The sequence below is a fragment of the Truncatella angustata genome (assembly GCF_020726525.1).
Source record: "Truncatella angustata strain MPI-SDFR-AT-0073 chromosome Unknown BKA67scaffold_3, whole genome shotgun sequence".
Taxonomy (NCBI): Eukaryota; Fungi; Ascomycota; class Sordariomycetes; order Amphisphaeriales; family Sporocadaceae; genus Truncatella; species Truncatella angustata.
In genome coordinates this window covers 1,090,718-1,113,034 of record NW_025763383.1, presented here as the reverse complement: position 1 = coordinate 1,113,034, position 22,317 = coordinate 1,090,718, and the positions used below count along the sequence as shown (strand labels likewise).

General features: G+C 49.8%; 4 protein-coding genes across 4 annotated transcripts; 3 read left to right on the top strand and 1 right to left on the bottom strand.

Moving 5' to 3' along the window:
- Positions 1 to 2,944: 2,944 nt before the first annotated feature.
- On the top strand, positions 2,945 to 3,458 carry BKA67DRAFT_534187 (uncharacterized protein; the record flags this gene model as incomplete). The annotated part of the gene is made up of 3 exons (XM_046099824.1): positions 2,945 to 2,979; positions 3,022 to 3,338; positions 3,385 to 3,458. The coding sequence occupies 3 exons, from the start codon at positions 2,945 to 2,947 to the stop codon at positions 3,456 to 3,458; spliced, it is 426 nt and encodes a 141-aa protein (XP_045959520.1).
- Positions 3,459 to 14,625: 11,167 nt separating this feature from the next.
- BKA67DRAFT_534185 (uncharacterized protein) lies at positions 14,626 to 15,942 on the top strand (the record flags this gene model as incomplete). The annotated part of the gene is made up of 1 exon (XM_046099823.1): positions 14,626 to 15,942. The coding sequence occupies one exon, from the start codon at positions 14,626 to 14,628 to the stop codon at positions 15,940 to 15,942; it is 1,317 nt and encodes a 438-aa protein (XP_045959519.1).
- Positions 15,943 to 16,773: 831 nt separating this feature from the next.
- Positions 16,774 to 17,853, top strand: BKA67DRAFT_591710 (2-nitropropane dioxygenase; the record flags this gene model as incomplete). The annotated part of the gene is made up of 1 exon (XM_046104750.1): positions 16,774 to 17,853. The coding sequence occupies one exon, from the start codon at positions 16,774 to 16,776 to the stop codon at positions 17,851 to 17,853; it is 1,080 nt and encodes a 359-aa protein (XP_045959518.1).
- A 1,310-nt stretch (positions 17,854 to 19,163) lies between these two features.
- On the bottom strand, positions 19,164 to 20,602 carry BKA67DRAFT_560009 (uncharacterized protein). Its single transcript, XM_046102432.1, has one exon. It carries the CDS (start codon positions 20,171 to 20,173, stop codon positions 19,412 to 19,414), a length of 762 nt encoding a protein of 253 aa, XP_045959517.1. The 5' UTR covers positions 20,174 to 20,602; the 3' UTR covers positions 19,164 to 19,411.
- Positions 20,603 to 22,317: the final 1,715 nt, after the last annotated feature.

The window sequence follows — 22,317 nt, the reverse complement described above, 5'->3', positions numbered from 1 at the left end:
GGATCTGCCCAAATTAAAAAAAAATTTCTTAATAATAAGAATAAAACAAGTAAAATAAAAACAGGGTTATCTGGAGTCTCGATCGTTTGCTCGATGACCCATGCACCAATTGATTCACTATGCCGGCCCTCTTTGCTTCATCCTCTCATGGCGTTCAGTCCCTTTCGTCGTACGGTGGCATCACCTAGGTATGTTACAGGATGATGCTTCTACGCATATGACACTTGAAGCTGTCATCTTGCAGTGATGAACCCACCTTAGCGGTAAGATCTTTCGGACAGGCGCCAGCATGCACACTCACACATATGGAACGAGTTCCAGAGCATGTTGCACGGTGCATCTTCAGCGAGATTTGTATTGATATCAGTACGGATCGGGATTCGCATGTACCTTCCACGGCTGCAGCGGTTGGTGCGATCTGGTTGCCACCCCTGTGTCTGCCAAATACTTTATCACCCACTTGTCAGGGCCCATTGTACTGCCTGCCTCGTCCACTCATGATGAGATGAGGTCAACTTGGTTTAATCGACGGGTGGCCTGAAGAGCACGCTTTATGGACAGGCTTTCCCCTGCGCAGGCCACTTACTTGTTCAAAAGGTTACCTGCCATAGATTCCTTACGGTGCAGGGATAATTGGACAAGATTTACGACTAACCCTCGGCAACCTCTCATCCCGTCACCCCTGTCACGATCGACCTGGTCCAGTCTATGATGCACCTCTTGAGCCTTGACCCTCTTGACTCTGTTGCTTATTTCTTACTACCAGTGAATTCTTCGTCCTCCCACGATGATACAATGTGACCAGCAACACGCTTCCAACTCCACGACTCAAATATAGGAGAACCCGTCTAGATTATGCAATAAATTGCTCTCATGCACATCTGCACACAGCATGAGTATGCAACGAATAATGAGGCGGCGATCCTTGGATGAAACGGCCTCTTCCCCACGATATTGGCCAGACACTACCTCGCTGTTCAGCAGATGATAGATTCTGTGTCAGCAAACTAGTTACTCAGGGAAAAGACCCTGAAGTTTGGCATGAACCTTGTCCAAGATAACCAAGACCTATGAATGCTGTCTACACCCTTGCTTGCAATATAGATTCCGCTGCTGTGGTTCAGAAATTACTAAGTAAATAAAAGGATTACCCTGTTCAGCAACCCAAGTGTTTCTGTGCTTGGCGTGGGGAACTTTTGGCAAAGATTTGGAGAATTAGGTTCAGGATCTATTGGTTGGAAGCTCGCACCGAGGGAATGGTGTTGACGTTGGCAGGTTTTCTTGGTACCTGACATCCCTACTTTCATAACGGCTTGGGCTTCTCATGCTTGACTTTCGTCCACATTGAGCGAATGCAACACGCTTCGGCAAGCAGCATCCACGGCTTTGATACGACAACATGCATGCCTGCTATTTTCGAATCTGCGTACGATACATGTTTTGAACATGAGAGCCCAAGCACGAAGTAAACATTTTAAGCTAGCTATCAATCAAAGGTCTCTCAAATGTGGTTTGTGTACATGTCACTGAAATTGACAGTCGATCCGAAAAGACATTTCTTCGCTTACCCTAGTCTCACGGAGAATATGCGATGCGACATGCTCCTCTACAGGGTCAGCATTCAGTCAAGTGCAACTGTGGGGTTGATTCAAGCTGCATGGCGTCTCCTAAAACTTTCAACATGAGAGGGAAACCGCTGCAAGAACTGGCAAGCTTCTGGGACTACGTAATATCCTAAACCAATTTACGTATCCGCCCTCATATATCGCAACTCTCGCAGAAATCAGGCCTCGAACCGTAGTAGTAAACTCCGAGAAAAGCCAGAAACAGCGTCAATACGTTGTTTACGGTGAAACGACCGCCAAAGTCACTCGATGTTCTTTTGTTTGGAGGAGATACCTGCAGCGGAGCTTTGTGAGTTACTGTAAGTAGACCACCAGCACTCCACAACTGAATGGGGGCAGGGGGGAAGACAATGCTTTAGGTTTGCGCACAGGTTTGATTACTTAGCAGGGAATGATCCTGGTTTGCATTCCCACGCGGCGTTACTGCAGATCGAGGAAAGCGATAACACCCCAGATTTTAGAGATTCGGTTTGCCCAAGCGCTAGCACAACGGGTCCGAAGGCTGCACGGGGTAAGTTACATGTTTGATCTCGCCAACGTCCAACAATAAGAGCGAACTCATTGCCACGGGTATCTTAGATGGCCCTCGCTCGCTCGGCTGAAGTATATCATCATAGTTAAGGTCTGCTCATCGCACCCAAGATCTCTTATTCACCGAATCTTTCCAGGCCGGGCAGGCAAAGAGTAAGGGACAAACGATATGTCTGATGTATTATTACACACGACACCTCGTACTGCGGCCGAGACATTTCCATGTCGGATCAAGCAGGGCACTTGGAAGCACCGAGAGGGGCACCCAGTCAGTGGTGGCTTCCTGGCTTGACAGGGGTTGTGCCGTTGGCCTCGACAGGGGTTGTTACGATTGACAGACGAGACCGTGGGGATTGCCCATCTGTAGACGATACCCTGGGTAGTACACTTGAGCATTCTAGTCTGCAGCAATAAGAGATTGCGGCAGTCTAAGACCCGGCTCTATCTTTTCCATACTCCCGGGTGTCAGTAAACAAAACCTTGCCCACATTCACTCGTGATCTGGACATCCCGGCTGCCTTACTTTCGTAGCAGCTCTGCTGGCTACCTTCTCATATAAGAGAGACGGGCCTCTTCTTGCCCGTTTCTCCTCATGGCTCGATCGACCTTCTTTCAAATTTGATACCGTTGCATTCGTTTCTCATACATTATCCTCGCAGGTGCTTCAGGGTTTCTGTTGACTCTCTTCCTTCCTTGAACCTCTTCCATTCTTTGGTCACTGGTCCAATTCTGTGACTTCGTGCTTTTTAGGTCTGAGAGCTCTTCGGACCATATTCCGCGACCTAATTATGCCAGATACCAGCACAGGATCTGTTATCAATGGGTATGATCTTGTTCATTGTGTACTGGCTACTCTTTAGATTAGTATTGATCAATACCTATACGTAGGGAACATTCTTCGGAAGTCCCCCCTCGATCGGAATATCCAACTTCCCCAGCAACCCAGTCACTCCTTACAGAACAGCGCGTGGGCACCTATCTGCAGGAGCCCACAGGCGAGGGCAACAGATCCGTTATGTTACCGGAACTGCCCAGCTGCCAACGCACGACTACTGCAACAGCCGAGACCGAAATGTCAACCAAGATACAGAACCTCATGGGAAGCTTCGACTAGACCGGTGGGAGCGGTGCCGGCCGCCATTCCCTCCCACAATTCCATTTCGTTTCGCCGTGATGGCCCCTGTAAGTCTCGTCATTGGAAGCATTCAACTTATTTTCTCATTGTTAGTTACAGGGCCATCTACAACCTCGTTCGCTGGTAGCCATGCGGGTATCAATCAACGTATCTCTGCGGATAACTGAACGACGGCTAATGGCAAGTCTTTATGCCCTTACACATGTCGTTGCTTCATGAGCATCACGACTTTTTTATAACTTGGCAGCATTCTTCAACTATTCCAGCTTTACAACACCTGGCCTCCAAGTATGCGATGCCTGCTAGGATGTGGCGCCATGTCATTCACTCATCTCCACCACTGCAAAAGCGTCGACTTCCGGCACCTCTCTAACACATGTTTGCATTCATTTATCTGGCATATTCCATGATGGCGGTGCGGTGGGACACTATCCTTGCTTTCATAGTTGCAAACTCCGGGGCATAGATTGTTGGTCGACAGGTTGTGGCTGGCGATGGTGAAATATTCAAGACTTTCAATTGATTGCCTTTACTTCCAGCAGATGATAAACTGGGAGTTCATTCAATGGAAGTCTTCATCAAACTTTTCGTCATCTTCTGTCCACATAAGCGCCCCTGATCTGTGACCCCCAATTTATGGCCGTCGTTGGCTGAAGCCGTAATCTCTTCTTGTCCTTGGCAATATATCCCGACTAAGCCTGCCTTTATTCTCAGAACTAATAGACCCGGAATAACTGCAGATATTTGGCGTCGTATGATCCACAGCCTTACCAGTATTGTTCTCATTAAGACTGTCGGGGGCTCGGATACGGTCGTGATATTATCTTTAATCGGCTAGATACAGTTACCAAGGTCATAAGCAGAGCCTTCACCAACAGACAATCGTAACGAGTGCCTCTGTTACACTCCATGGGTGGAAGGAACCGGTCTTGGAAGATCGCGTGGTTCGCGATGATAGCCCACCCTGAGCCCATCGTATCTCGTATCTATAGGTGGTGACTGGATGGTGAGGCAGATCCGATATTGTTGTTCCAACTAGAACTGTGCCGATGAAAAGGCTATTTAATTGATTTTGAGCTTTTGCGTGACAGTGCTTGTAGAGTAGTGTCCTCTTTCCTGGGCTTGATGGTTGCCAGCGGCTTAATCCACAGAACCGAGCTTTACAACTCCGTTATGTTTTACTGCCAGAACCTCACAGGTAATCTGGCAGGACATCAGGTAAGACGGTGTATTACACCATCGTATCTCATATAATACTTGTGTCTTTCCTTCAAGATACCGACAAATTCCGGGAATTTTCAGGATCATTTCATCTATTACTGGTGAAAGTCCACTCGCAAGCATTTGTTGAGTCAATAAAATTCTGTACCCAGAAGGTGGAAGGCACAAGAACGATGATCATTTTCGCTTATTTCGATTGACCTGCAGCAAATTCACGAGTACCAATGCCGTAGGCAATGTGTAAGGCGATGACAGGTAAGAAGTCAAGCACTGAATTGTGGCAGAAGCAAGCTCAAGGACTCTGCCTTATGTGACAGTATTATAGGAATAATATATCATTGTTTCGTCCGGTACAACAGATCGTATCTGCAGCGCCATAATATTGTATCTCACTAACAGGGCACAATACCTATCACCCCATGTCACACTACAGGAATAATACATAGCGCAACTCGCTACCCGTTGTGAATCAGCCCTTAGCAGAGCTAAGCGTTGAGATCCTCATCCAACGACACCACCATGGCAGACACAGATGGGGGAACAGATTTACCATGAGCGAGATCGTTGCCCCGTAGACAGTCATATCTTAGAGTCCATGATTCCCGAAAACAGCAAATGTCAAGATTCCTGTCCTGGGAGAGCACTGATGAGAAAATAGTATAGTAACTCCGTGCGGATGAGCGCCTTGATATGGCCTGTATATATCGAGTCCTTCGACGTTTCCAACTTTCTGGGCCAGGGAGCGTTCATAAATACCAAGCTTAAGAAAGCCTTGAAGCGACACGACGGCTTAATTACAAAAACCCACCTCTCGGTTTGCCGAAAAATGCATGTCGCAATGACTGGACGCCTCATGGGATACGCAGAACAAACGCATGATAGTAACCCTACGTACCGAGTTTGAGGAAACCAATTTCAAAAGCAGGGCTGAGTACATGACGACGGTCGGATATCTCTAGGAATATACGTACCGCTTATATCGACTTGACTCTGTGAAAATGTCTACAAATCACAGAAAGGCATCGCACATAAAAGGCGGCAACCTCCACAATGTAAGAAACTATTGGTTCGTTCGATGTGCCGTTTGGCCTACAATGACTTTGTCAAGTCTGCAGCAGTGGTCGGCCAAAAGGTTGAGTCCTTCAATCAAGTGAAGGTGCCCTCTGGCATCTTCATCCGGGTCCGATCAGGAAAAATGCTTAATGTGCCTACGCGATTTTCCAGGGTGGGCACCTGACTACCGATTAAAATTTCTATGCCCAGACACCAATGGCTGGCTGTTGCTGTTCTGACGCAAGTGGGTGGCTCAGAGTCTGAGCGAGTTGGGCTCGGGACCAAATCTGAGCCCTCATGAAGGTGTTACACATTTCGGGTTTACTACAGCGCTATCAAGTAAAGCTAAGAAGACAAGATCTCGAGTTATGCTAAACAATACTAATGGGGTGCTACTGCGTATTGGACGTCGATCCTGGCATGCACCAGTGCCACGGATGGGCAACGCTGGTAAGGCCGAGCGGGACAAACGCTGGATTTCCTAGTCAGATCGTTTAGTCATATTCAGGGTCCTCACGAGGGATCGGCGAGATGATTGCCTTGCTTTTGATGGATGTTGATTGACTGCTCCAAACGCCTATGCAGGATTCAGAGGATCCTTGGTTATTTTCCAGCCAATCTAAACCTCTTCCTATCCCGATCAGTTTTATTAACTCCGTTCTTAGCCCCGCGCCAAGACCTGTATCCTTTTGTACTTGCCATCGCCATAATGTAAAATCAGACCAACTGTGAGATCCATATTAGTTTATCGTGAGTCCTTGTACTCTTGTGTACTCAAAAGTAGTTCTTGCTAATCTTATATTCATATGCCGGTTTGGTGGTTTTGGACACATGCGTTTCATTGCCTCCCTGGAGAAAATCATAAGCTGGCCATGCCTTCCAGATATCAGCGTGTGGTCTTCTTCATTGCTTGATCTCCCATTCCAAGTCTTCACCATACTCGAAGAGTTTGCTTGCCATAAACGAATATATCCTCTTGCTGACCGTCTGAACTATCTTTATCTTTGTTTCAATCGCGCTGCGTCCTTTCTCAAAGCTGCCTTCCTATACTTCGATTGCAAGAAACAATGGCTCACACCAGCACCAGACCTGTGATTAATGGGTATGGCCCTTGCTGCTTGTAACACTGTATCGCAGAAATATGTCAACTCATACATATATATACAGAGACAGTCTTCATCCAAACAATCCAGCTCTCTTTCTTCTCATGCTGCCCAAGTTACAGAGACCGAGTTGCGTTAGTAGCGCTTGGACAGGTACCTGAAAGAGCCTACAACAACCGGAAGCCGACTGGTGATGTTGCCTGACCAACCACGCTCTCAAAACACAAGCACAACATGTGCTAAAGCTAAGATCCGCAATTTCATGGCGGTGACTCAGATGACTGACGACTCTATTGAGCAGTCTGCTCGAATACTCGTTCCACACAGTGGTCTAGGAGCAACATTGTACGCAACCTTGACGCTGGCTCTGGCACTCTCTCTTTTGACAATGTACTGATGAAACTATGCTGACCAACCAATCTCTTATTGGGCAGTGGAATTATCAGTCTTCGTTGTCTGTGTAAGACGTTGAAAAACAATAATGCAGCAAAGTTGGTAGATTATGAACCTTAGTTGCTTTGGACAGGCTTCGGGCACACGATTAGGGTAATTTCACTTCACCACAGTCATATGCATGTTCTCATGCTGTTTCGTAATTTGGCTTAGCACGTGTCAATCCTTGATATCAAGATTTATACCATCACGGCACTTTGCTTGTTGAAGGGCCGTTATTGGTTTGTTCGGTGCAACACATCATATCTCCAGCGGCACACTAGTATATCTCACTAATGAGGTGTAATACCCATTGCCCCTTATCCTCCTGACTAATAATCACACTTGTTGAACGTTTAGGGACTATGGCCCAGGTTTCGAGACTCGACTCAACAAAGCATAATTGTAAAAGATATAGCGAGACACCGGTCACTCTATCCGTATGTCGTAAAATATGGTCCTCGGGAAGGGATTAATGCCATTACGGTGATGAGACCAGAATATTCCAAAGTCACGCTCGGTAGAGGTTGTAGCGAGGCCTGCCCAACAGGTCGGCAGTAGTGGGGAGTATCGAGATCGTGGGCGGGTGTGCTCTGTAATATTCTGGCCCTACAAATGACTGGGAAAATTTGAGATTCTCACCGGGCTTTAATTATTCTATACGGGGACTGGCGTGATGCGTTCATCATGGGAACTTCCCATGGAGACGAGCCATCTTCCATAGCTACATTACGATCGGAAGGCACCAAAGTACTTGTCACCGCCTGGGCAAAGGGGAATGTCGATTTACAAGACAAGCTCCAAGGTGCTAGATTTACAGGAACCTGGCACACAGGCAAAATAGCAGTAGTTTACGACAAAGTGGCCCGAGCTAGGATCCGCTTGCTTTCAGTCACCTCTTGTATCATCGACTTTGTTTACACTTGCATCCTAGGAAAAGCTCAGCGTCGACATACAACGCTACCTTCAAATACGTTGTGTCCACTGCCGGTAAACATGCGTAGCACTAGGACCACCAAGTTGTCAGCCGATCATTACTTCACAAACTCAATCCATCTGCATATCAGGACTCACTATCTGCAATGAAGAGAAAAGATAGATACGCAAACAGGAACTTTAGTTTTTCATGTAGCTATTGTATTCGGTATCCAGTCACCTGTAAGTGGGTATCAGAGAACAGTTTCCACCCTGACTCCGTGCCATGCCTCTGCAAATTTAACGCCGCCCAATGCATTTTTCTCATCCCATTGCTGAATAATGTACTATGTAGATATAAATATGTCAAGCCCAGACCTGTGCTGTAGGCGTCGTCCTCTCGTTGCGTTTATCGACTCTCCAAATTCTTGCCTACCGCCTGAACGTCGTTCAAGAGGCCCTGCATCTGGGCGAGAAGATCAGGCTCATTCTTAATTGACCCACTACTCCTGGCCCTCTTGTGAACACTGGCCGACCTCTCGCTTCTGTATGCGGTGAGATCATCATCCTCGGTGTCGCCGAGACGATAAGAGGCTCGCTTTCGCTTCGATGAAATATCTGACGTGACAGACGGCGAAGGACTAACGCGACTCCTCAGACCATCTTCTAACATGAGCGGCGGGCTTTCGTCGAACAGGCTATCGGCCATTGCAGACGCTGCTGGAGAGGCAGATGCCGAGGGTGGAAGGCCATAGTCGCCGAGGCCAGGGAAGCGTTTGCCTTCGCGCAGCATCGGAAGCGCAAGTGACTCATGTAGGTATTCTCCATTCGGCATTTGTACCAGTCCATTGGCCTTCATTCGCCAGTAAGGATCAGATACTCTGCTCTTCTTGGGTTTCCCAACTCTACTAGTGTTGTAGCCCAAACTCGAGCGGAAGCTAGAGCTGAGTGTTGAATTGCGAAAACTTGTAGTCGATATTGTTGAAGTGTCTTTTCCGGTGAGCTGAGCTTTGAGCATTGCTTGTTTACTGCCTTCCTTATAGATCCGTGGGTGTTGTAGTCGACTTAATGGCGGTAAACCGTGTCTCTCTCTGCGTTTACTCTCTTGTCTGTAAAGCATTTCTGAGGGCAATTGACCGTCGGCCATTGTCTCTTCCTCGTCCATGGCTAATTGCCGCGCTGCTTCTTTGGGATTAGCTGTTCCATTGAGGGCACCTCTTCCCAGCAGTGCGCGCTCAACGCTATCTTCCCGCGATCCCGTCGATTGCCGCGACTTGTCCTCCCCTTCCGCCCTACCCTTCGCCTTTTCTTGCAATAAGTTAACAACCTCATCGTGCTTCCGCCTCTTAACATCCTTGCGCGCAGCTTCCCTCTTTGCTACGTTATCTGGGGAATTCCACTGTCGGAATTTTTCTCTTTCCATCCGAATGCGCTTGACAGATCGGCGCTTCCTGAATATCTCCAGCCAACGGTAGAAGTAAGTGACCGACAGACTATAAGCCCTGAACTTGTTGGCTTCGGCCCACGACTTTTCGTCCTCCTCTTTTCTTTTCCGTTCCTCCTCCGTCTTCACGAAATTGTCCCAGACGTCTCGCAACAAGTTCTCGACCACCCATCCCTCCAGATCCTCCATCAGACCTTGGTCACCGCAAACGAGCCATCTAGCGAAATTGTCAAGCTTCTCCTCGTTTGAGGTTTTTGGGGCAGGCACAAAGGTTCCGGTTGTGGTAGTCGGCGTAAATAAACCGGTCGTCTGGACCGTATTGAGTGGTGCTGCTTGTGGCGCAGCAATTGCCGGTACAGAGGCAGGGGCTGATGTGACAGCGTTGCTGGAAAAGATATTCACACCTGCGACGGGCTGGGTTGAAGAGGCTGGAGCAAAGATCGTTGAACTTTGCCCGGATTCGAAAGCGTTGTCAACATTTGCATTCGGACGAGATATGTGGGTGCTAGGCGGGGACGAAAGACCCCGAGCAGCTGACCCGAACAGTCCACTAGCAGTAGTTTCATTGGAACCAGGAAGCTTAAAGTCAGTACCTGTTGCAGCTGATGCTCCAAACAGAGTAGATTGGCTTTCTTTATTGCCCGAAGTTGGAACCAAGTCAGCTGCTGCAGTGGGAAAGAAAGAAGGACTGTTTGTGCTCGCTTCCTCGATATTTGGTACTGGTTTACTCCCAGTGTTGTTTGAGAAACCGAAAAATCCTGGAGAGACACTGCTATTCCCGGCACTACCAGAATCTTCGCGGGACTCTATATATTTAACGGAAGTCTCGCCAAATGTGACTTTCTTTGCTGCATCCGGGACATGCGTTGGTTTCGTAGTTGTCGACGCTGGTGCTCTGCCGAATAAATTGGATTGAGGCGTCGTGGCTGTCGGAGTAACTTGGGCACTGCTGCCAAAGATATTTCCTGACATCGACGAGGGCGGTTGCGTAGCACCAAGACCTGTGCTGTGTGGCGAAAAGACGGATGTAGTTGGCGAATTGCCAAAAAGGGGTTGCCGAGCGGGTGCGAATCCATCACTTGGCACCGACGCTGCCGCAGTTTCTGTATCCTCCAGATCCGAATCTGCGACCGGAGCAACTTCAGACGGCGTCGACGTTTCTGCCGGAGTATCAACGAAAAGGCTGTCTTCCGCCACATGTGTGCCTGAACCGGTAGTAGCGCCAGGTTCCTCATATATGGTCTCGTGAATGACATCTGGAAAAGGTCTTTCGTTTCGTTTGCGCTCCACGATATCATGCGAGAATGCTTGCGGGATACGCGGTCGCTTGATTTGTGTACGGGGTTCGATGAACAGATAACGAAGCCCATTTTCCTGCTTGAACTCCAGGTCGTGCAATTCTGCAAACGCCACAGCGTCGTCTTCCGTGTCGAATTGAAGTCTTCGTCGAAGAAAGTCGGGAGTGATGTCTTTGGGCGCACCCTTTGGCCGTGAGTAAGATTTTGCGATGGTTTTGAGGATGGTCTGGCGAACAGGGCCGAAATGAATCTCCGCAATGCAGGCCATGGTGTAAGAGATCTGTGGAGATGCGACTATACTGAAGAAAATCGATGCGGCGTTCAACGCAATTTCCGTTGAAGATTCCGGTTTCAAAGGGCCATGTAGCATTGTCGTGTTCTGCATGGCTTCAACAACGCACATGGCAGTCTGGATGTCTTCAGTGCCATATATTTCTTCACCCCAGCTTTCAACGGTCTCCTTCAGGGCTGAATCCCAACCAAAGAAGACAATGTAGTAGGACAAAAACTCGGCCTCATTTTCACATGTTACCCCCATGTCAGCACAGTCCTTGTACCTTTGCTTCAAGGTCATCAGAGACTTGCTAAGCTGCTCGACTTCCTGTTGCTCAGAGTAGTCCTTGTACTTGAACCAGGAACGCGCAAGAAGGTGGGCAGATGTCGCATGGAACCGCACGATGGTTTCGAGTACATAGATTTCATCCTTCATCTCCACCGGCGTCATCGAAGGTGTTTGCATGGAGAGGTCGATGCGGATCGCCCTTGTCCGGTCCCAGGCGAAATGATGATAAGTTGGTAGCCGATCGTCTTGGGCAATCAGTTCATCAATCAGATAATCCAAAGTTCGTCTGCAGGCTGCGGGGGATCGAACATCCATCGGCAATGCCGCTTCTTGTCCGGCGGCAGATCGTGCTAAACGTTTGATCATCTTATCTGGCTCAGGGACCCGAACTCCGCCGTCCTCATATCCTTCGGGACCCCAAAGCCCGTTCTCAACAATTCGTTGTATCCGTTCCCACTCTGGACACATATCCTCGCAAATTCCTTTGAAGGGTAGGGCTTCGTCAAGACGTCGACGTTTGTCAGGATCATCTACAAGGTCTGCTTTCATCAAAGACCTGCGAGCCTTTTCTCGATAGGCGCGATGTTTATGGCGAAGATCATCCATCACAGACTTCTGACGTAAAGCATTATCGTCTGTAGGCCATTCAGGTCGTTTGATCCCGTCTTTGGCGAGCTGCAATTTGATCCTAGTCCCGAATTCGCTTGGTGGTCTTGTGAGAGGAGCCTTTGTCTGAGCTTGCTTCGACCCGAATGGAGTCTTGGCAGGCTGCTGAGACCTGGGTCCATGGTTGCCATTGCTCTGTTGAGGCTTTGCAGGAGCACCAAATGTCTTGAGAGCCGGCGAGCTAAATTGCTTAGGACCAGCAGGAGGGTTGAATCCAACAGGCTTGGCGTGACTTGTGGACTTATTTTGTGTTTGAGGGGCACTCGACTGGAACGAAGGTATTGACTGGCTGGCTAGATTGTTTGTAAAAGGATTCAGTTTAGTCGATTGCGCTGCGAATGGGTTGGATACAGTCTGTAGTGGTGGTTCAGGTGACGCCTTGAATATGTTACTGCTAGGTTTCGGAGAAGAAGCCGCCATATTCGCAAAAGGATTGAAGGGTGTTTGCGACTGCGCTGGCGCTGGCGGAGCAAAAGCTACAAAAGAAAAACCGTTAGTCAAGCATGAGCATGCAGCATACCTATATATTTGGGATCAAATATCAATCAGAGTAAGGACTGCGCGTGCGAGCTTTCAGAACAACGAATAATATCGAAACGTGGTCCATGATCCTAAAAGTCTCGAGCGGCAAGCGACGATGGCTCAAACACACACCAGCCGCCTGATCCCAGAAGGTCCTGAAGAACCATGTATGCGGGCGATCAGGTGCTGTGGCCCCCCCAAAGTTCTCGGCTAGACATGATACGCACGTCGTCGAGGGTATCAGACAGTCATCCGGTAATTCGGTAGTCCTCCCAAGACTTCAGACGTTGAGGATAGTCGGACTGTGGACAGGTCGGAGCGTCCATGTTTGATATTGCCGGACGCATTTCGTGCATGCGATGTCATGGTATTCGCGGAGTGATCGTTGGAGTCTAGTTGGGTGATAGGAGAGGCGTTGGACTCACGATTGTTGGTAGCCATGGCTCCAGGTCGACCACGGCAACAAGGCCGGGAGGTCAAGGATGTCGGCTAGCTATGGGCGCAGTCATTGATGTATCCGACAGGGATTGAAGGCTGTCGGGAGATTGTCCGAGTAGGTTGGAGATGATTCTCGCGCGGGAGGTTTTCGTCAGTGAGGCGCTGGGGGACTGAGGGCTGATTGCAGGTTCAGGTCCAGGTAAAGGCTGGTTTGGGTCGGATCGAGTTCACGATCGCGTCGGGATAGATAGGCGCCCAAGCGCGAAAGTGAATATGGCGTAGTCACAAAGGCACGTAGAATGCGGGAAGGCTGAGTGAACGAATGAATGAATGAATGTGTAGTCTGGCGGTTGGCAGATTTGTGATTGGTGATTTGGGCCTGTTGTCGCCCGAGTCGAGATGTCGGGGCGACTTTGGTGTGGCGCTTTTTGTTCTCGTCTCGTCTCGTCTTGTCTCGTCGATTCAATGTGAGGTCGAGAAGCGGGAAGCCGGACGCGGGAAGCGAGAAGCGAGAGAGCATTTGAATGTTCTATCGCAAGCTGGATGCGGAAGCTACGACCAGCCCGTCTGCCATTCTGCCATTCAGTAGCTTTGACCACCCCCACTCACGCGCCGGATCAAGTCTGGCGCAAGCCAGCGGGCACTGACCGCCCCAAAACCCCACTGACAGCCGTTGAATGCAGAGTGGCTTGCCACGGAACAGTGAGTAGTTGTTGAACATCTCAGCTCACAGCTTGTCGCGTCGTCTTCAGCACTTCAGATACCGATTACAAGGAGAATTTTGATTTCAAGCAAGATATAATCACCCGCCTCACCACGGCGGATGACAATTGACTGCGGGCAGTGAGGAACCAAACTTGTACATGTTTTTAGGACGATGTTCTTGAGCATTAAAATCAGAATTATGTTTCCAGTCAGCCAGCGCCACCCCCAGACGTAGTCAAATCGCTTGGGGACCTCACCCGCGCCATGACATGAATAATTCACCCCATCCTGAAGTACTCAGCACATCCTCGGAATTCTAAACCTAAGATCTTATCGCAAGCTGGAAGCAGATCACATAATGCTCGGAATATGTACAACGTTGCAGTCCTCACACTATTAGGTTCATCAGACTGCCAATGAGGTCATTGCAACCAAGCCAAATTAGTGGGCAGCCCTCGACCGTACCATAGAGCGGCTGGGGCTCTCGGCAATCAATGCAGCGCCAAAGTCAGCCCAAGAACAGTTGAGGTCAGCCCTGGCAACACGCAATCTTCGCAGCGCAAGTCACAACTTAAATGTTCTCTGAACTTCACAGACTCACAAACCACCAGCGGATGTCTCACATAGTAAAAGAGTTGCGGAGCCGCAGCCGTTGCGCTCACTGTTCGCTTGCGATCTGATTGCCCGCTTTAAGCCATCAATGCGCGTGTTATCTATCATACCTTTCTCACCGTCTCAGCTCATGGATCCGAGGAGCAGCCTCATCTCGGCCTGCGATACTTGCTAACTGCATTGCGCACCTTCGATCCAGCCGGGACCACGCTGCGTAGGACTGTAGAACAGCGCGTCCTCCCTCATCTATTTTGCAACCTGCGACAACAGAATCTTTTCGAGTCACGCCCGCTCGTTGGCCATTGACAGCCCAAGGACTGAACTTGTTGACCCTGCTGTCTGTGGTCTCCCCCGGTCGCCGCGATGGCGTTCCTGGAAGACCCCCGATTACGCCAGCGCTGGAATCAGATCTCTCACACTACGGAGGCGGTCACTGAGAACGCTGCCGCCGGTATATGGACATTTGGTCACCAATACATAAACCCATGTTTTGCCTCGATAGGAGCCGTAGTCGACAGCTGCACTGCACCCTGTTTTGGCGACCACGAAGAACGAGCGCGAAGGAAAAGAGAGCGTGAGCGGGAGGCGGAATACAGCTTCGACTTCTACGATGATTGGGATGAAGACCTTGTCGGCGACAGCGGTCAAGGAGGCTTCGGGGCCTGGCGCAACGAGGACTGGGAGCGTCTGATTGGGGGGTCAGGCGCCAGTAAAAGTCAACGAGCAGCTACTGGCGAAATTCAAGAGCAACCACATGGCAGAAAACGGGGCATGAGTTACGGAACCAGAGGAACTAGGCGGAAATCTAGTGTGGCTGCCGAAGATCCTACCATCATTCCTAGTACCCAACCTATCGGCTTTCTCGGGAAACTGCCCTTCAAGATCAAAGGAACTCTGAGGTATAAGCCGAGTGCGGCAAACCTACAAGACCATCCTGGTGCGTCGAGGCATCTGGAAGGCGAAAATCAACCTTTGCTAGGACATCACGAAGAGGAGTATCATCCTCATACGTCATTGCCGCAGACTAGGAAACGAAGCGGTACGACGAGCAGTGGCGACACGAGCGATTCGTACAGGTCACGAGGGGATCTTTTCCCTAGCGATGAAGAGGGAGAGGAGGATGCTGTTCCTCTTGACGATGAGTTTGCAGTGGCCCTAGATCGTGTCGATGACAGGTCGAGCAATAGAACCAAGAGCAGCAAAGGCAAGAGAACTGCGAGCTACACAATACCACGCAGCGTATCAAGGACCACCATAGGCACAATAACACCTTCCAGGCCCACTTCATTGCGGCAGGTACAAGATCCGATCTCAGATGCGGATGAGGCATTAGAAGCATCCACACTGTCACTCAAAGACCTGCTGCAAGAGGAAGAACAAATACAACGCGAAGAAGATGAAGAGATCGAACGAAAGAGGCACATTGCAGCACACCTGGCCATGGAACGCGGACTTCAACGCGATAATGTCGACTATGGTTTTGTCCCGGAGGCCAAGCCCGAGCTGATCAAGGTCGAGAACATTCCAACACCAGAACAGGCCGAGTTTGTTAACGCCGAGAGCCCATCGCCTTGGTCGAAGAAGAAAGAGGAAGCAGCCGAGACCACGGTGTCTCAAGCACACAATCCCGATCAGACTATTGATGAATTCGTACCGGCGCGGTTACCTTATTTCAGGTAAAGGGGTCTAGCGATGATGACGAGACGAATTAAGAGCTACGAATTGTACACTTGTCGCAACTATGCATATTCTCAAATTACTACTTAGTCAGCGCACTTCGTTGGTTGGCTGCCGTTGAACAGAGAAAACAGAGAGTGAAAACTATGCCACAGCATTGTCCATTATTGTAGAAGACCGTTAGGCAATAGACGCGGAAGAACAATTCCTTCGCTCATCATACTAAATCATTTATGTTCGTTGGACCTACTAGTAAAGTGGGCGATTTACATCACTTGGGGAGTTTTACATGGAAACGAGAATCGGTGATTGTAAGCCTGCCGAGTATATGTATGCAAGAAGCTTGGCACTTTCAGTCAACTCCAATTGGTACATGATTTACGATCTGGTTGCCTCATCTCGGCAGGCCATCTCTGCTATGCACTGGAAAGCAATTTGCCCTACCAGAAACTGTCAAAAGTGCCTCGGCACTATGTTACTCCCCCGCATTGAACTACCCCAGACGCCCCACTGCGCCTCCCCATATTAGGGGATACCATGCGGGAACCGACAGGGGGGCCAGCGACGTCAGGACATTATTTCAGCCTGTCCGTCGCCAACATATTTGTGTTCTAAACAGGCCGATTTTTGTGTGAAAATAAGGGAGAGAGTTGAAATCAGTGAAGGATTGAGATCACGGTGGTAGCACTTATTTCCCTCAAGTTTCAGTGTGTGAAACTGGTCGGGATCTTGTTCCATTGCTTTACCCACTCAGCGGCGCCGGCCGATTACTTTATATCATAGACCGAAGCGCAACTCGTCCGAATACCTGCCTTTCCTAGCAAAACTGCCAACATGACATCCGCCAACGCCAATCTCACGCCCACGGGTCCCATCACGACGCCGCTGACCACTCTCTTGGGGATCCAGCACCCCATCGTGCTGGCGGGGATGGCTCGCACATCCGGCGCGGCGCTCGCAGCCGCTGTCTCCAACGCAGGCGGCCTCGGCGTGATTGGCGGTTTCATGTACACGCCAGACCAACTGCGGTCGATTGTCAAAGAGATGAAGTCCTTGCTCAAGAGTCCGGACCTGCCCTTTGGCGTCGACCTCGCGCTCCCGCAGATCGGCGGCAACGCCCGCAGGACGAACCACGACTACACATCAGGAAAGTTGGACGAGCTGATCGACATCACCATTGAGAGCGGCGCCAGGTTGTTCATCAGCGCCGTCGGCGTCCCGCCCAAGTACGTCATTGATCGTCTACACAGTCACGGCATCCTGATCATGAACATGGTCGGGCATCCGAAGCACGCGGTCAAAGCTCTGGATCTAGGGGTGGACATGGTGTGTCCGCAGGGCGGCGAGGGCGGCGGGCATACGGGCGATATCGCGAACAGCGTGCTGATCCCGGCCGTGGTGGACGTGGCGAGGCGGTACAAGCCCGCGGCGCTCAAGGGCAGCCCAGCGCTGGTCGTCGCCGCGGGTGGCATCTATAACGGACGCGGCCTAGCTTCGAGTCTGATGCAAGGCGCGGCGGGCGTTTGGGTGGGCACGCGGTTTGTGGCCTCAGTGGAGGCCGGATGCTCTGAGGAGCACAAGAAGGCAGTGGTCCAGTGCAAGTTCGAGGAGACGGACAGGACGCTCGTGCTGTCGGGTCGCCCACTGAGGATGCGCGTCAATGATTATATCGCCAAGTGGCATGCGCAGCCTGCCAAGGTCAAAGAGCTCTGCGATCAGGGCATCGTGCCTATAGAATGGGACTTTGATCAGGGCAACGATGTCGACCCGCCACACTTGATGGGTCAGGTTGCTGGCGCCATCACCAAGATACAGCCCGCTAGCGAGATTGTGCAGGAGATGGTGCAGGAGGCTGTCGAGATGCTCAAGATTGGTCGGGGTTACTTGACGCCGGAGGGGAAGAGTAGGCTTTAAAACGGTAGCAAAGCTCCCCAGCAGGGCTCAAGAAGACCCTTGGTGCGGATGAAGCACATGTGGGGTGACTGATGCATAAGGCCCTAGGCCGTCATGACGCTTGTTGCAGGCGGGCCGGCCAAAGAGGAGTGGAGACCGAGAGTATAATGAGGCCGGCGACAGCAGGGCCCGACTCGCCGATGTCACTACGTAGAGTTTGCAGGAAGTGAAACCACGGGAGCTTTGTTGGTGGTTGGCGATTTGCAAATCATTCTTGGCGATTACACCACATTTCACCGTCTCTACAGGCGAGAGCGAGTGGCTTGGGAAAGCTTCTCGGATGTTTTTGGGATCAGCGTCCTTCCCGTGTGCGACTACAGCATAGTCGTACTAAATCACAGATCGTACAGCTCTCGTCATACATCGGTGATGCCACGCTGTATTTGGACAGGTAGTCTGTAACACACAGATGTCAATTGGTTGATCTAGAATTGTGACTACCAAGAACAGATAAATCGTTATGACGTAATTTAAGGCTGGACGCGAAGACGTCACTCTTCTAGGTCCAACCGCCCATACTATGTATATTATGTCTTGCTTGACCGCGACGTTTTGAGTTGAACCACTCCTTGGGGGTCCTGCGGGAGCCGCGCGCCCATTCCTACTAAACGCAACGTGGGACTAGGGAGTCCGGCTGAGTTTCCTCAAATCATATTTTTGACTTCAAGTATTCCCAAGCGAACCCCTATTCGTTTGCAGTACACAGTAGACGTGCAGAAGCTAACTTAATCGTGTCGCTGTTTCATCGCCAGACGGACATTGCGTCGTGCGACGAGACTGGACACAACGTCTGCACTGCACAAGTGGCGCTTCCGAAAGTTCACAGAATAGTATTCAACCACCACGTAATTCCTGATGGACATCTAGTAATCTAATTTGGGACAACCATGAAATTATGAAATTCGTGGGCGTTTTGAATAGAAAGCCAGTAGCATAATATGTGACGAGATTGAGTAACACAGTCAAACCACGCAATGGCAATATCTGTGCGACTTTCATGAACTTTTGTGTAGATACGTTCTACTGCATACGCAGAGGCCCGATTTGTCTGCCGTGCCGACTTTAAACCCAAGATAGTCGGTCTGGTTGATAATTGCCCAAGCGGGAAGGACATGCTGCACTATTGTGGCCTTTTAGCTGGTGTCGGCAGTATCGGGGCTTGAAGACGGTAAGATCGACGGCACGCTTGAAGATCACTGATCTGCAGGGTACTAAGAGGGGCAGAGTCCCAAAAGAATTTACGGAAATATTGGAGAAATGGCAGCCCCCCACCACATGGTGCGCTTTGGGCAGGTAGTTTTGCAGAACAGAGTGAGAAGCAAACAATAGGGTCACTGTGCAGTTGTGATTGAGTTGAAAGATTTGATGAACTTGGTATTGTCTTTATGAAGAGATTGGTATTTCATTCATCATTTGAGTAGCGATCGTGGTATTGATCTTCGGGTATCGTCTGAAAATGTAAGAAAATCGTGCAAGTCGTGGATAATTGTACAGCTTCAAATCCGCGCGTCCTGTTCCTCTATGCAAATATAGCGGTCGCGATGATGGGCTCCTTCTCCCACTGGGTCGGTAGTACCATCATCAAAGTATCCAATTCCTCGCGTGCAGCTTGCATTCGCTTCTTCATTTCCTCCTCTGATTGTTGTACCACTGGTGATGATCGTTGTGCCTGCTCGATGCGCTCTACCAATTCCTCAACCTCATCTAGTGCCTCGTCTTCCACCAATTGGGAAGTAGGGCTCAGTTTTGAATTCAAGATGTCATGGACGAAGATCAACTTCTGTAGTCTGTCGAAATTGACCCTTTTATAGCGTAGCACTCTCCATGCACCTTCGGGGACCACTGCAAGTCTCTCTAACTTTTCCAAATCTGTCGTTTTGGCCCATAGCGGTGAGCGACCTGGCGTAAGCTCCGCGTTGCCAATGAAGAGTGTGTCTTTCGAAAAATCGATATAAATTCTTGGTGAGTGCTGTCCCACACCAAAGGACAGTTGATAATGTATCAAGGCCTCATGACGAGCTTCAGCATTGACGTGAAGGAGAGCAGGAATCTCAGTATGGGACGTCCATGCCTCGGCATCGTCATTTTGTTGTAGTAAAGCATTTTCGAGTGATTGTGGAGAGGTTTCTTTGTGGGAGAGAGGTGAGTTGACAACGACTGTTCGCGCTTCAGGCATAGCAGTTTGCCATATCTTAATGCGAAGCTCTGGTGGGAGATCGCCGAATCTGGTGAAACTCGGAGAGCTCTGGGTCGTATAGTTATGTGATGCGACTGACTCCATGGTGAAATTGTTGCGTGGGGTGTACGTTTTGCGGATGATAGTAGTGAAAATTTTATGAGAATCGGGGATATCTTATAGTGTTGTATAAACACCGGAGCAAGGGTCCTTCCAGCAGAATAGACTTCCAAAGGTCGCGGATCAGGTGGTGCTGCTTGCTATGATATGACTGTTTGCGTCAACGGTGGCAAGGTCCAAGCCGCTCTAAGGTTACTATACTATGATAGTGCCCAGCTGCGTAAAGATGATGGGTACAAGCAGGCGCTAATGCTAGTACAACTTTGCGTGGCTGATCGGTAGCCGCGTGATTCAGAAAGGAAAGTCAGTGGCAACGTGGACCTGACGAGGAAAGAGGTAATATGTATGTTTATGAGGAAGAGCGAGATAGCGTCTAACGAGAGGTTCCTCCAATCCTAATCCCTCCAAATTATCTCAGCTGATATGGGGAAGTCTCATTTCCTACAGTAGGCAGCCGATATTACTACTCCCAGCTTGCTAAGTATACTAACCTAGTGCATTGAAGAACCATTGCATGATCCAGGCCCCCCCAGATCGGGAAGCGAGCCAGAAGCTTGGCCCCACTACTGCTGGGGTGGGCGTCTGACCCATTGTGACAGCAATTAGAAACGTGGGCTGATAAGGGATATGACAGCCACACCAAGCTAGACTAGCATTGTCAGCGAGTCGGTTCTTGTACATGCTTGATACTTGAATAACAGAGCAGTTGCGGGCACCGGTGCCGTCGCCGCGTTTTACAGGCGAGTATTGTGTAGTGAAGACGTGAACCCAGTTAAAATCCACAGTCCACAACTCGATGGTGTATGTAGCTAGACTAGTAGCTACCGCGTGGTCTGGTGGTTGCTGCTATCCTCAAGCTGGTAGCTGCATGAAAGATGTAGTGAGGGTATCCCGGTATCACTGAATGGAGCTGTCCAACAAATCTCGGATTAACCAACACCTATGCGGTGTAACACATCTGATTCAATTTGCATGAAGACACGCATGAGCAATGCTTTTGAGAGCCGACAACGAGGGTAAGGTAGCTGTCCGACCAAAAACCCCTCCCGGAGCATTAACCAGATGAATTCCACATGCACTGGGAGCAGTTGCTCTAGCTATTGGTCACATAATGATGGTGTTTGTACAAAGAGGATCGTGCGGGAGGTTGTGCCGGTATCTGAAATGTTGGCAGGCAGGGAAAATTCCAGGCACATCGTAAGGTTCGCTGGTCAAGTCACACGTCTCGCCTTTCAAACCAGTGACGCCACAAGGGTCCCGCGACTTGTGACGAACGGTGATTCGCAAAGCTCCCTCACTTTTAGCATTGCTTCCGAGGAGGAAATACTAATCACGCTACTCTAACGCCAGTGCATTAGACTGGAGTCGGGCATTTCCGGTTGTTATATGCCGACTTCCATTGGGTTGCTCGTGCTAAAATGCCCATCGATTCAGCTGACATAAAAAGAATTCGCGTAGCGAGCGAGGCCTTCGGTCCCGTAGAATGATCTTCAAATTTGAATGCGCACTGACAATACCACAACACTACTCGAGAAATCTCACAGGATGCAGTTCCAATAAATCTTGATAGGCAGTACGTTTGTGTTGACCTCGGTGAGCGGAGCTCTGCATCTCCGCCGCAGCTACCCTTGTTACTTCCCAACCAAGGATCCTGGGAAGTCAAGTTACGCTTTTTGCATGACAAGGCGAGATCATCAAGCAAACAACAGTGCCGGACTACCTAATTGTTGTTGATGACATTAACTGTCTCACTGCATTCCTCGTATGTAAACATTGTGCACGACTCTGGAGTGGGTGCAGCACTGCCACCTCTTTCATGTATGCTATTTACACCGCTTGCTGCTACGCTTACGCGTCCTTGGCTTGACTCAAAGCATCGATCTTCACCTCACTATGTGAAATCGCAAAAACCACGGCCCCGTTGGAGCCAATTCGACACAGGCTCGTCATTTTGCATGAAACCCTCGGGGAACTCTAAATACTAAATAGAGCGCATGGGAACTAGGACATGGTGGATATTTAATACTGGGATCGGAGCTTTCGTGGATACTGACGCCGAGCACCGATCTCAATCATTTCGTTTGGTCTTTTGCCAAGGTCTCGTGAACACTGCCATGATTCGCGGCTGT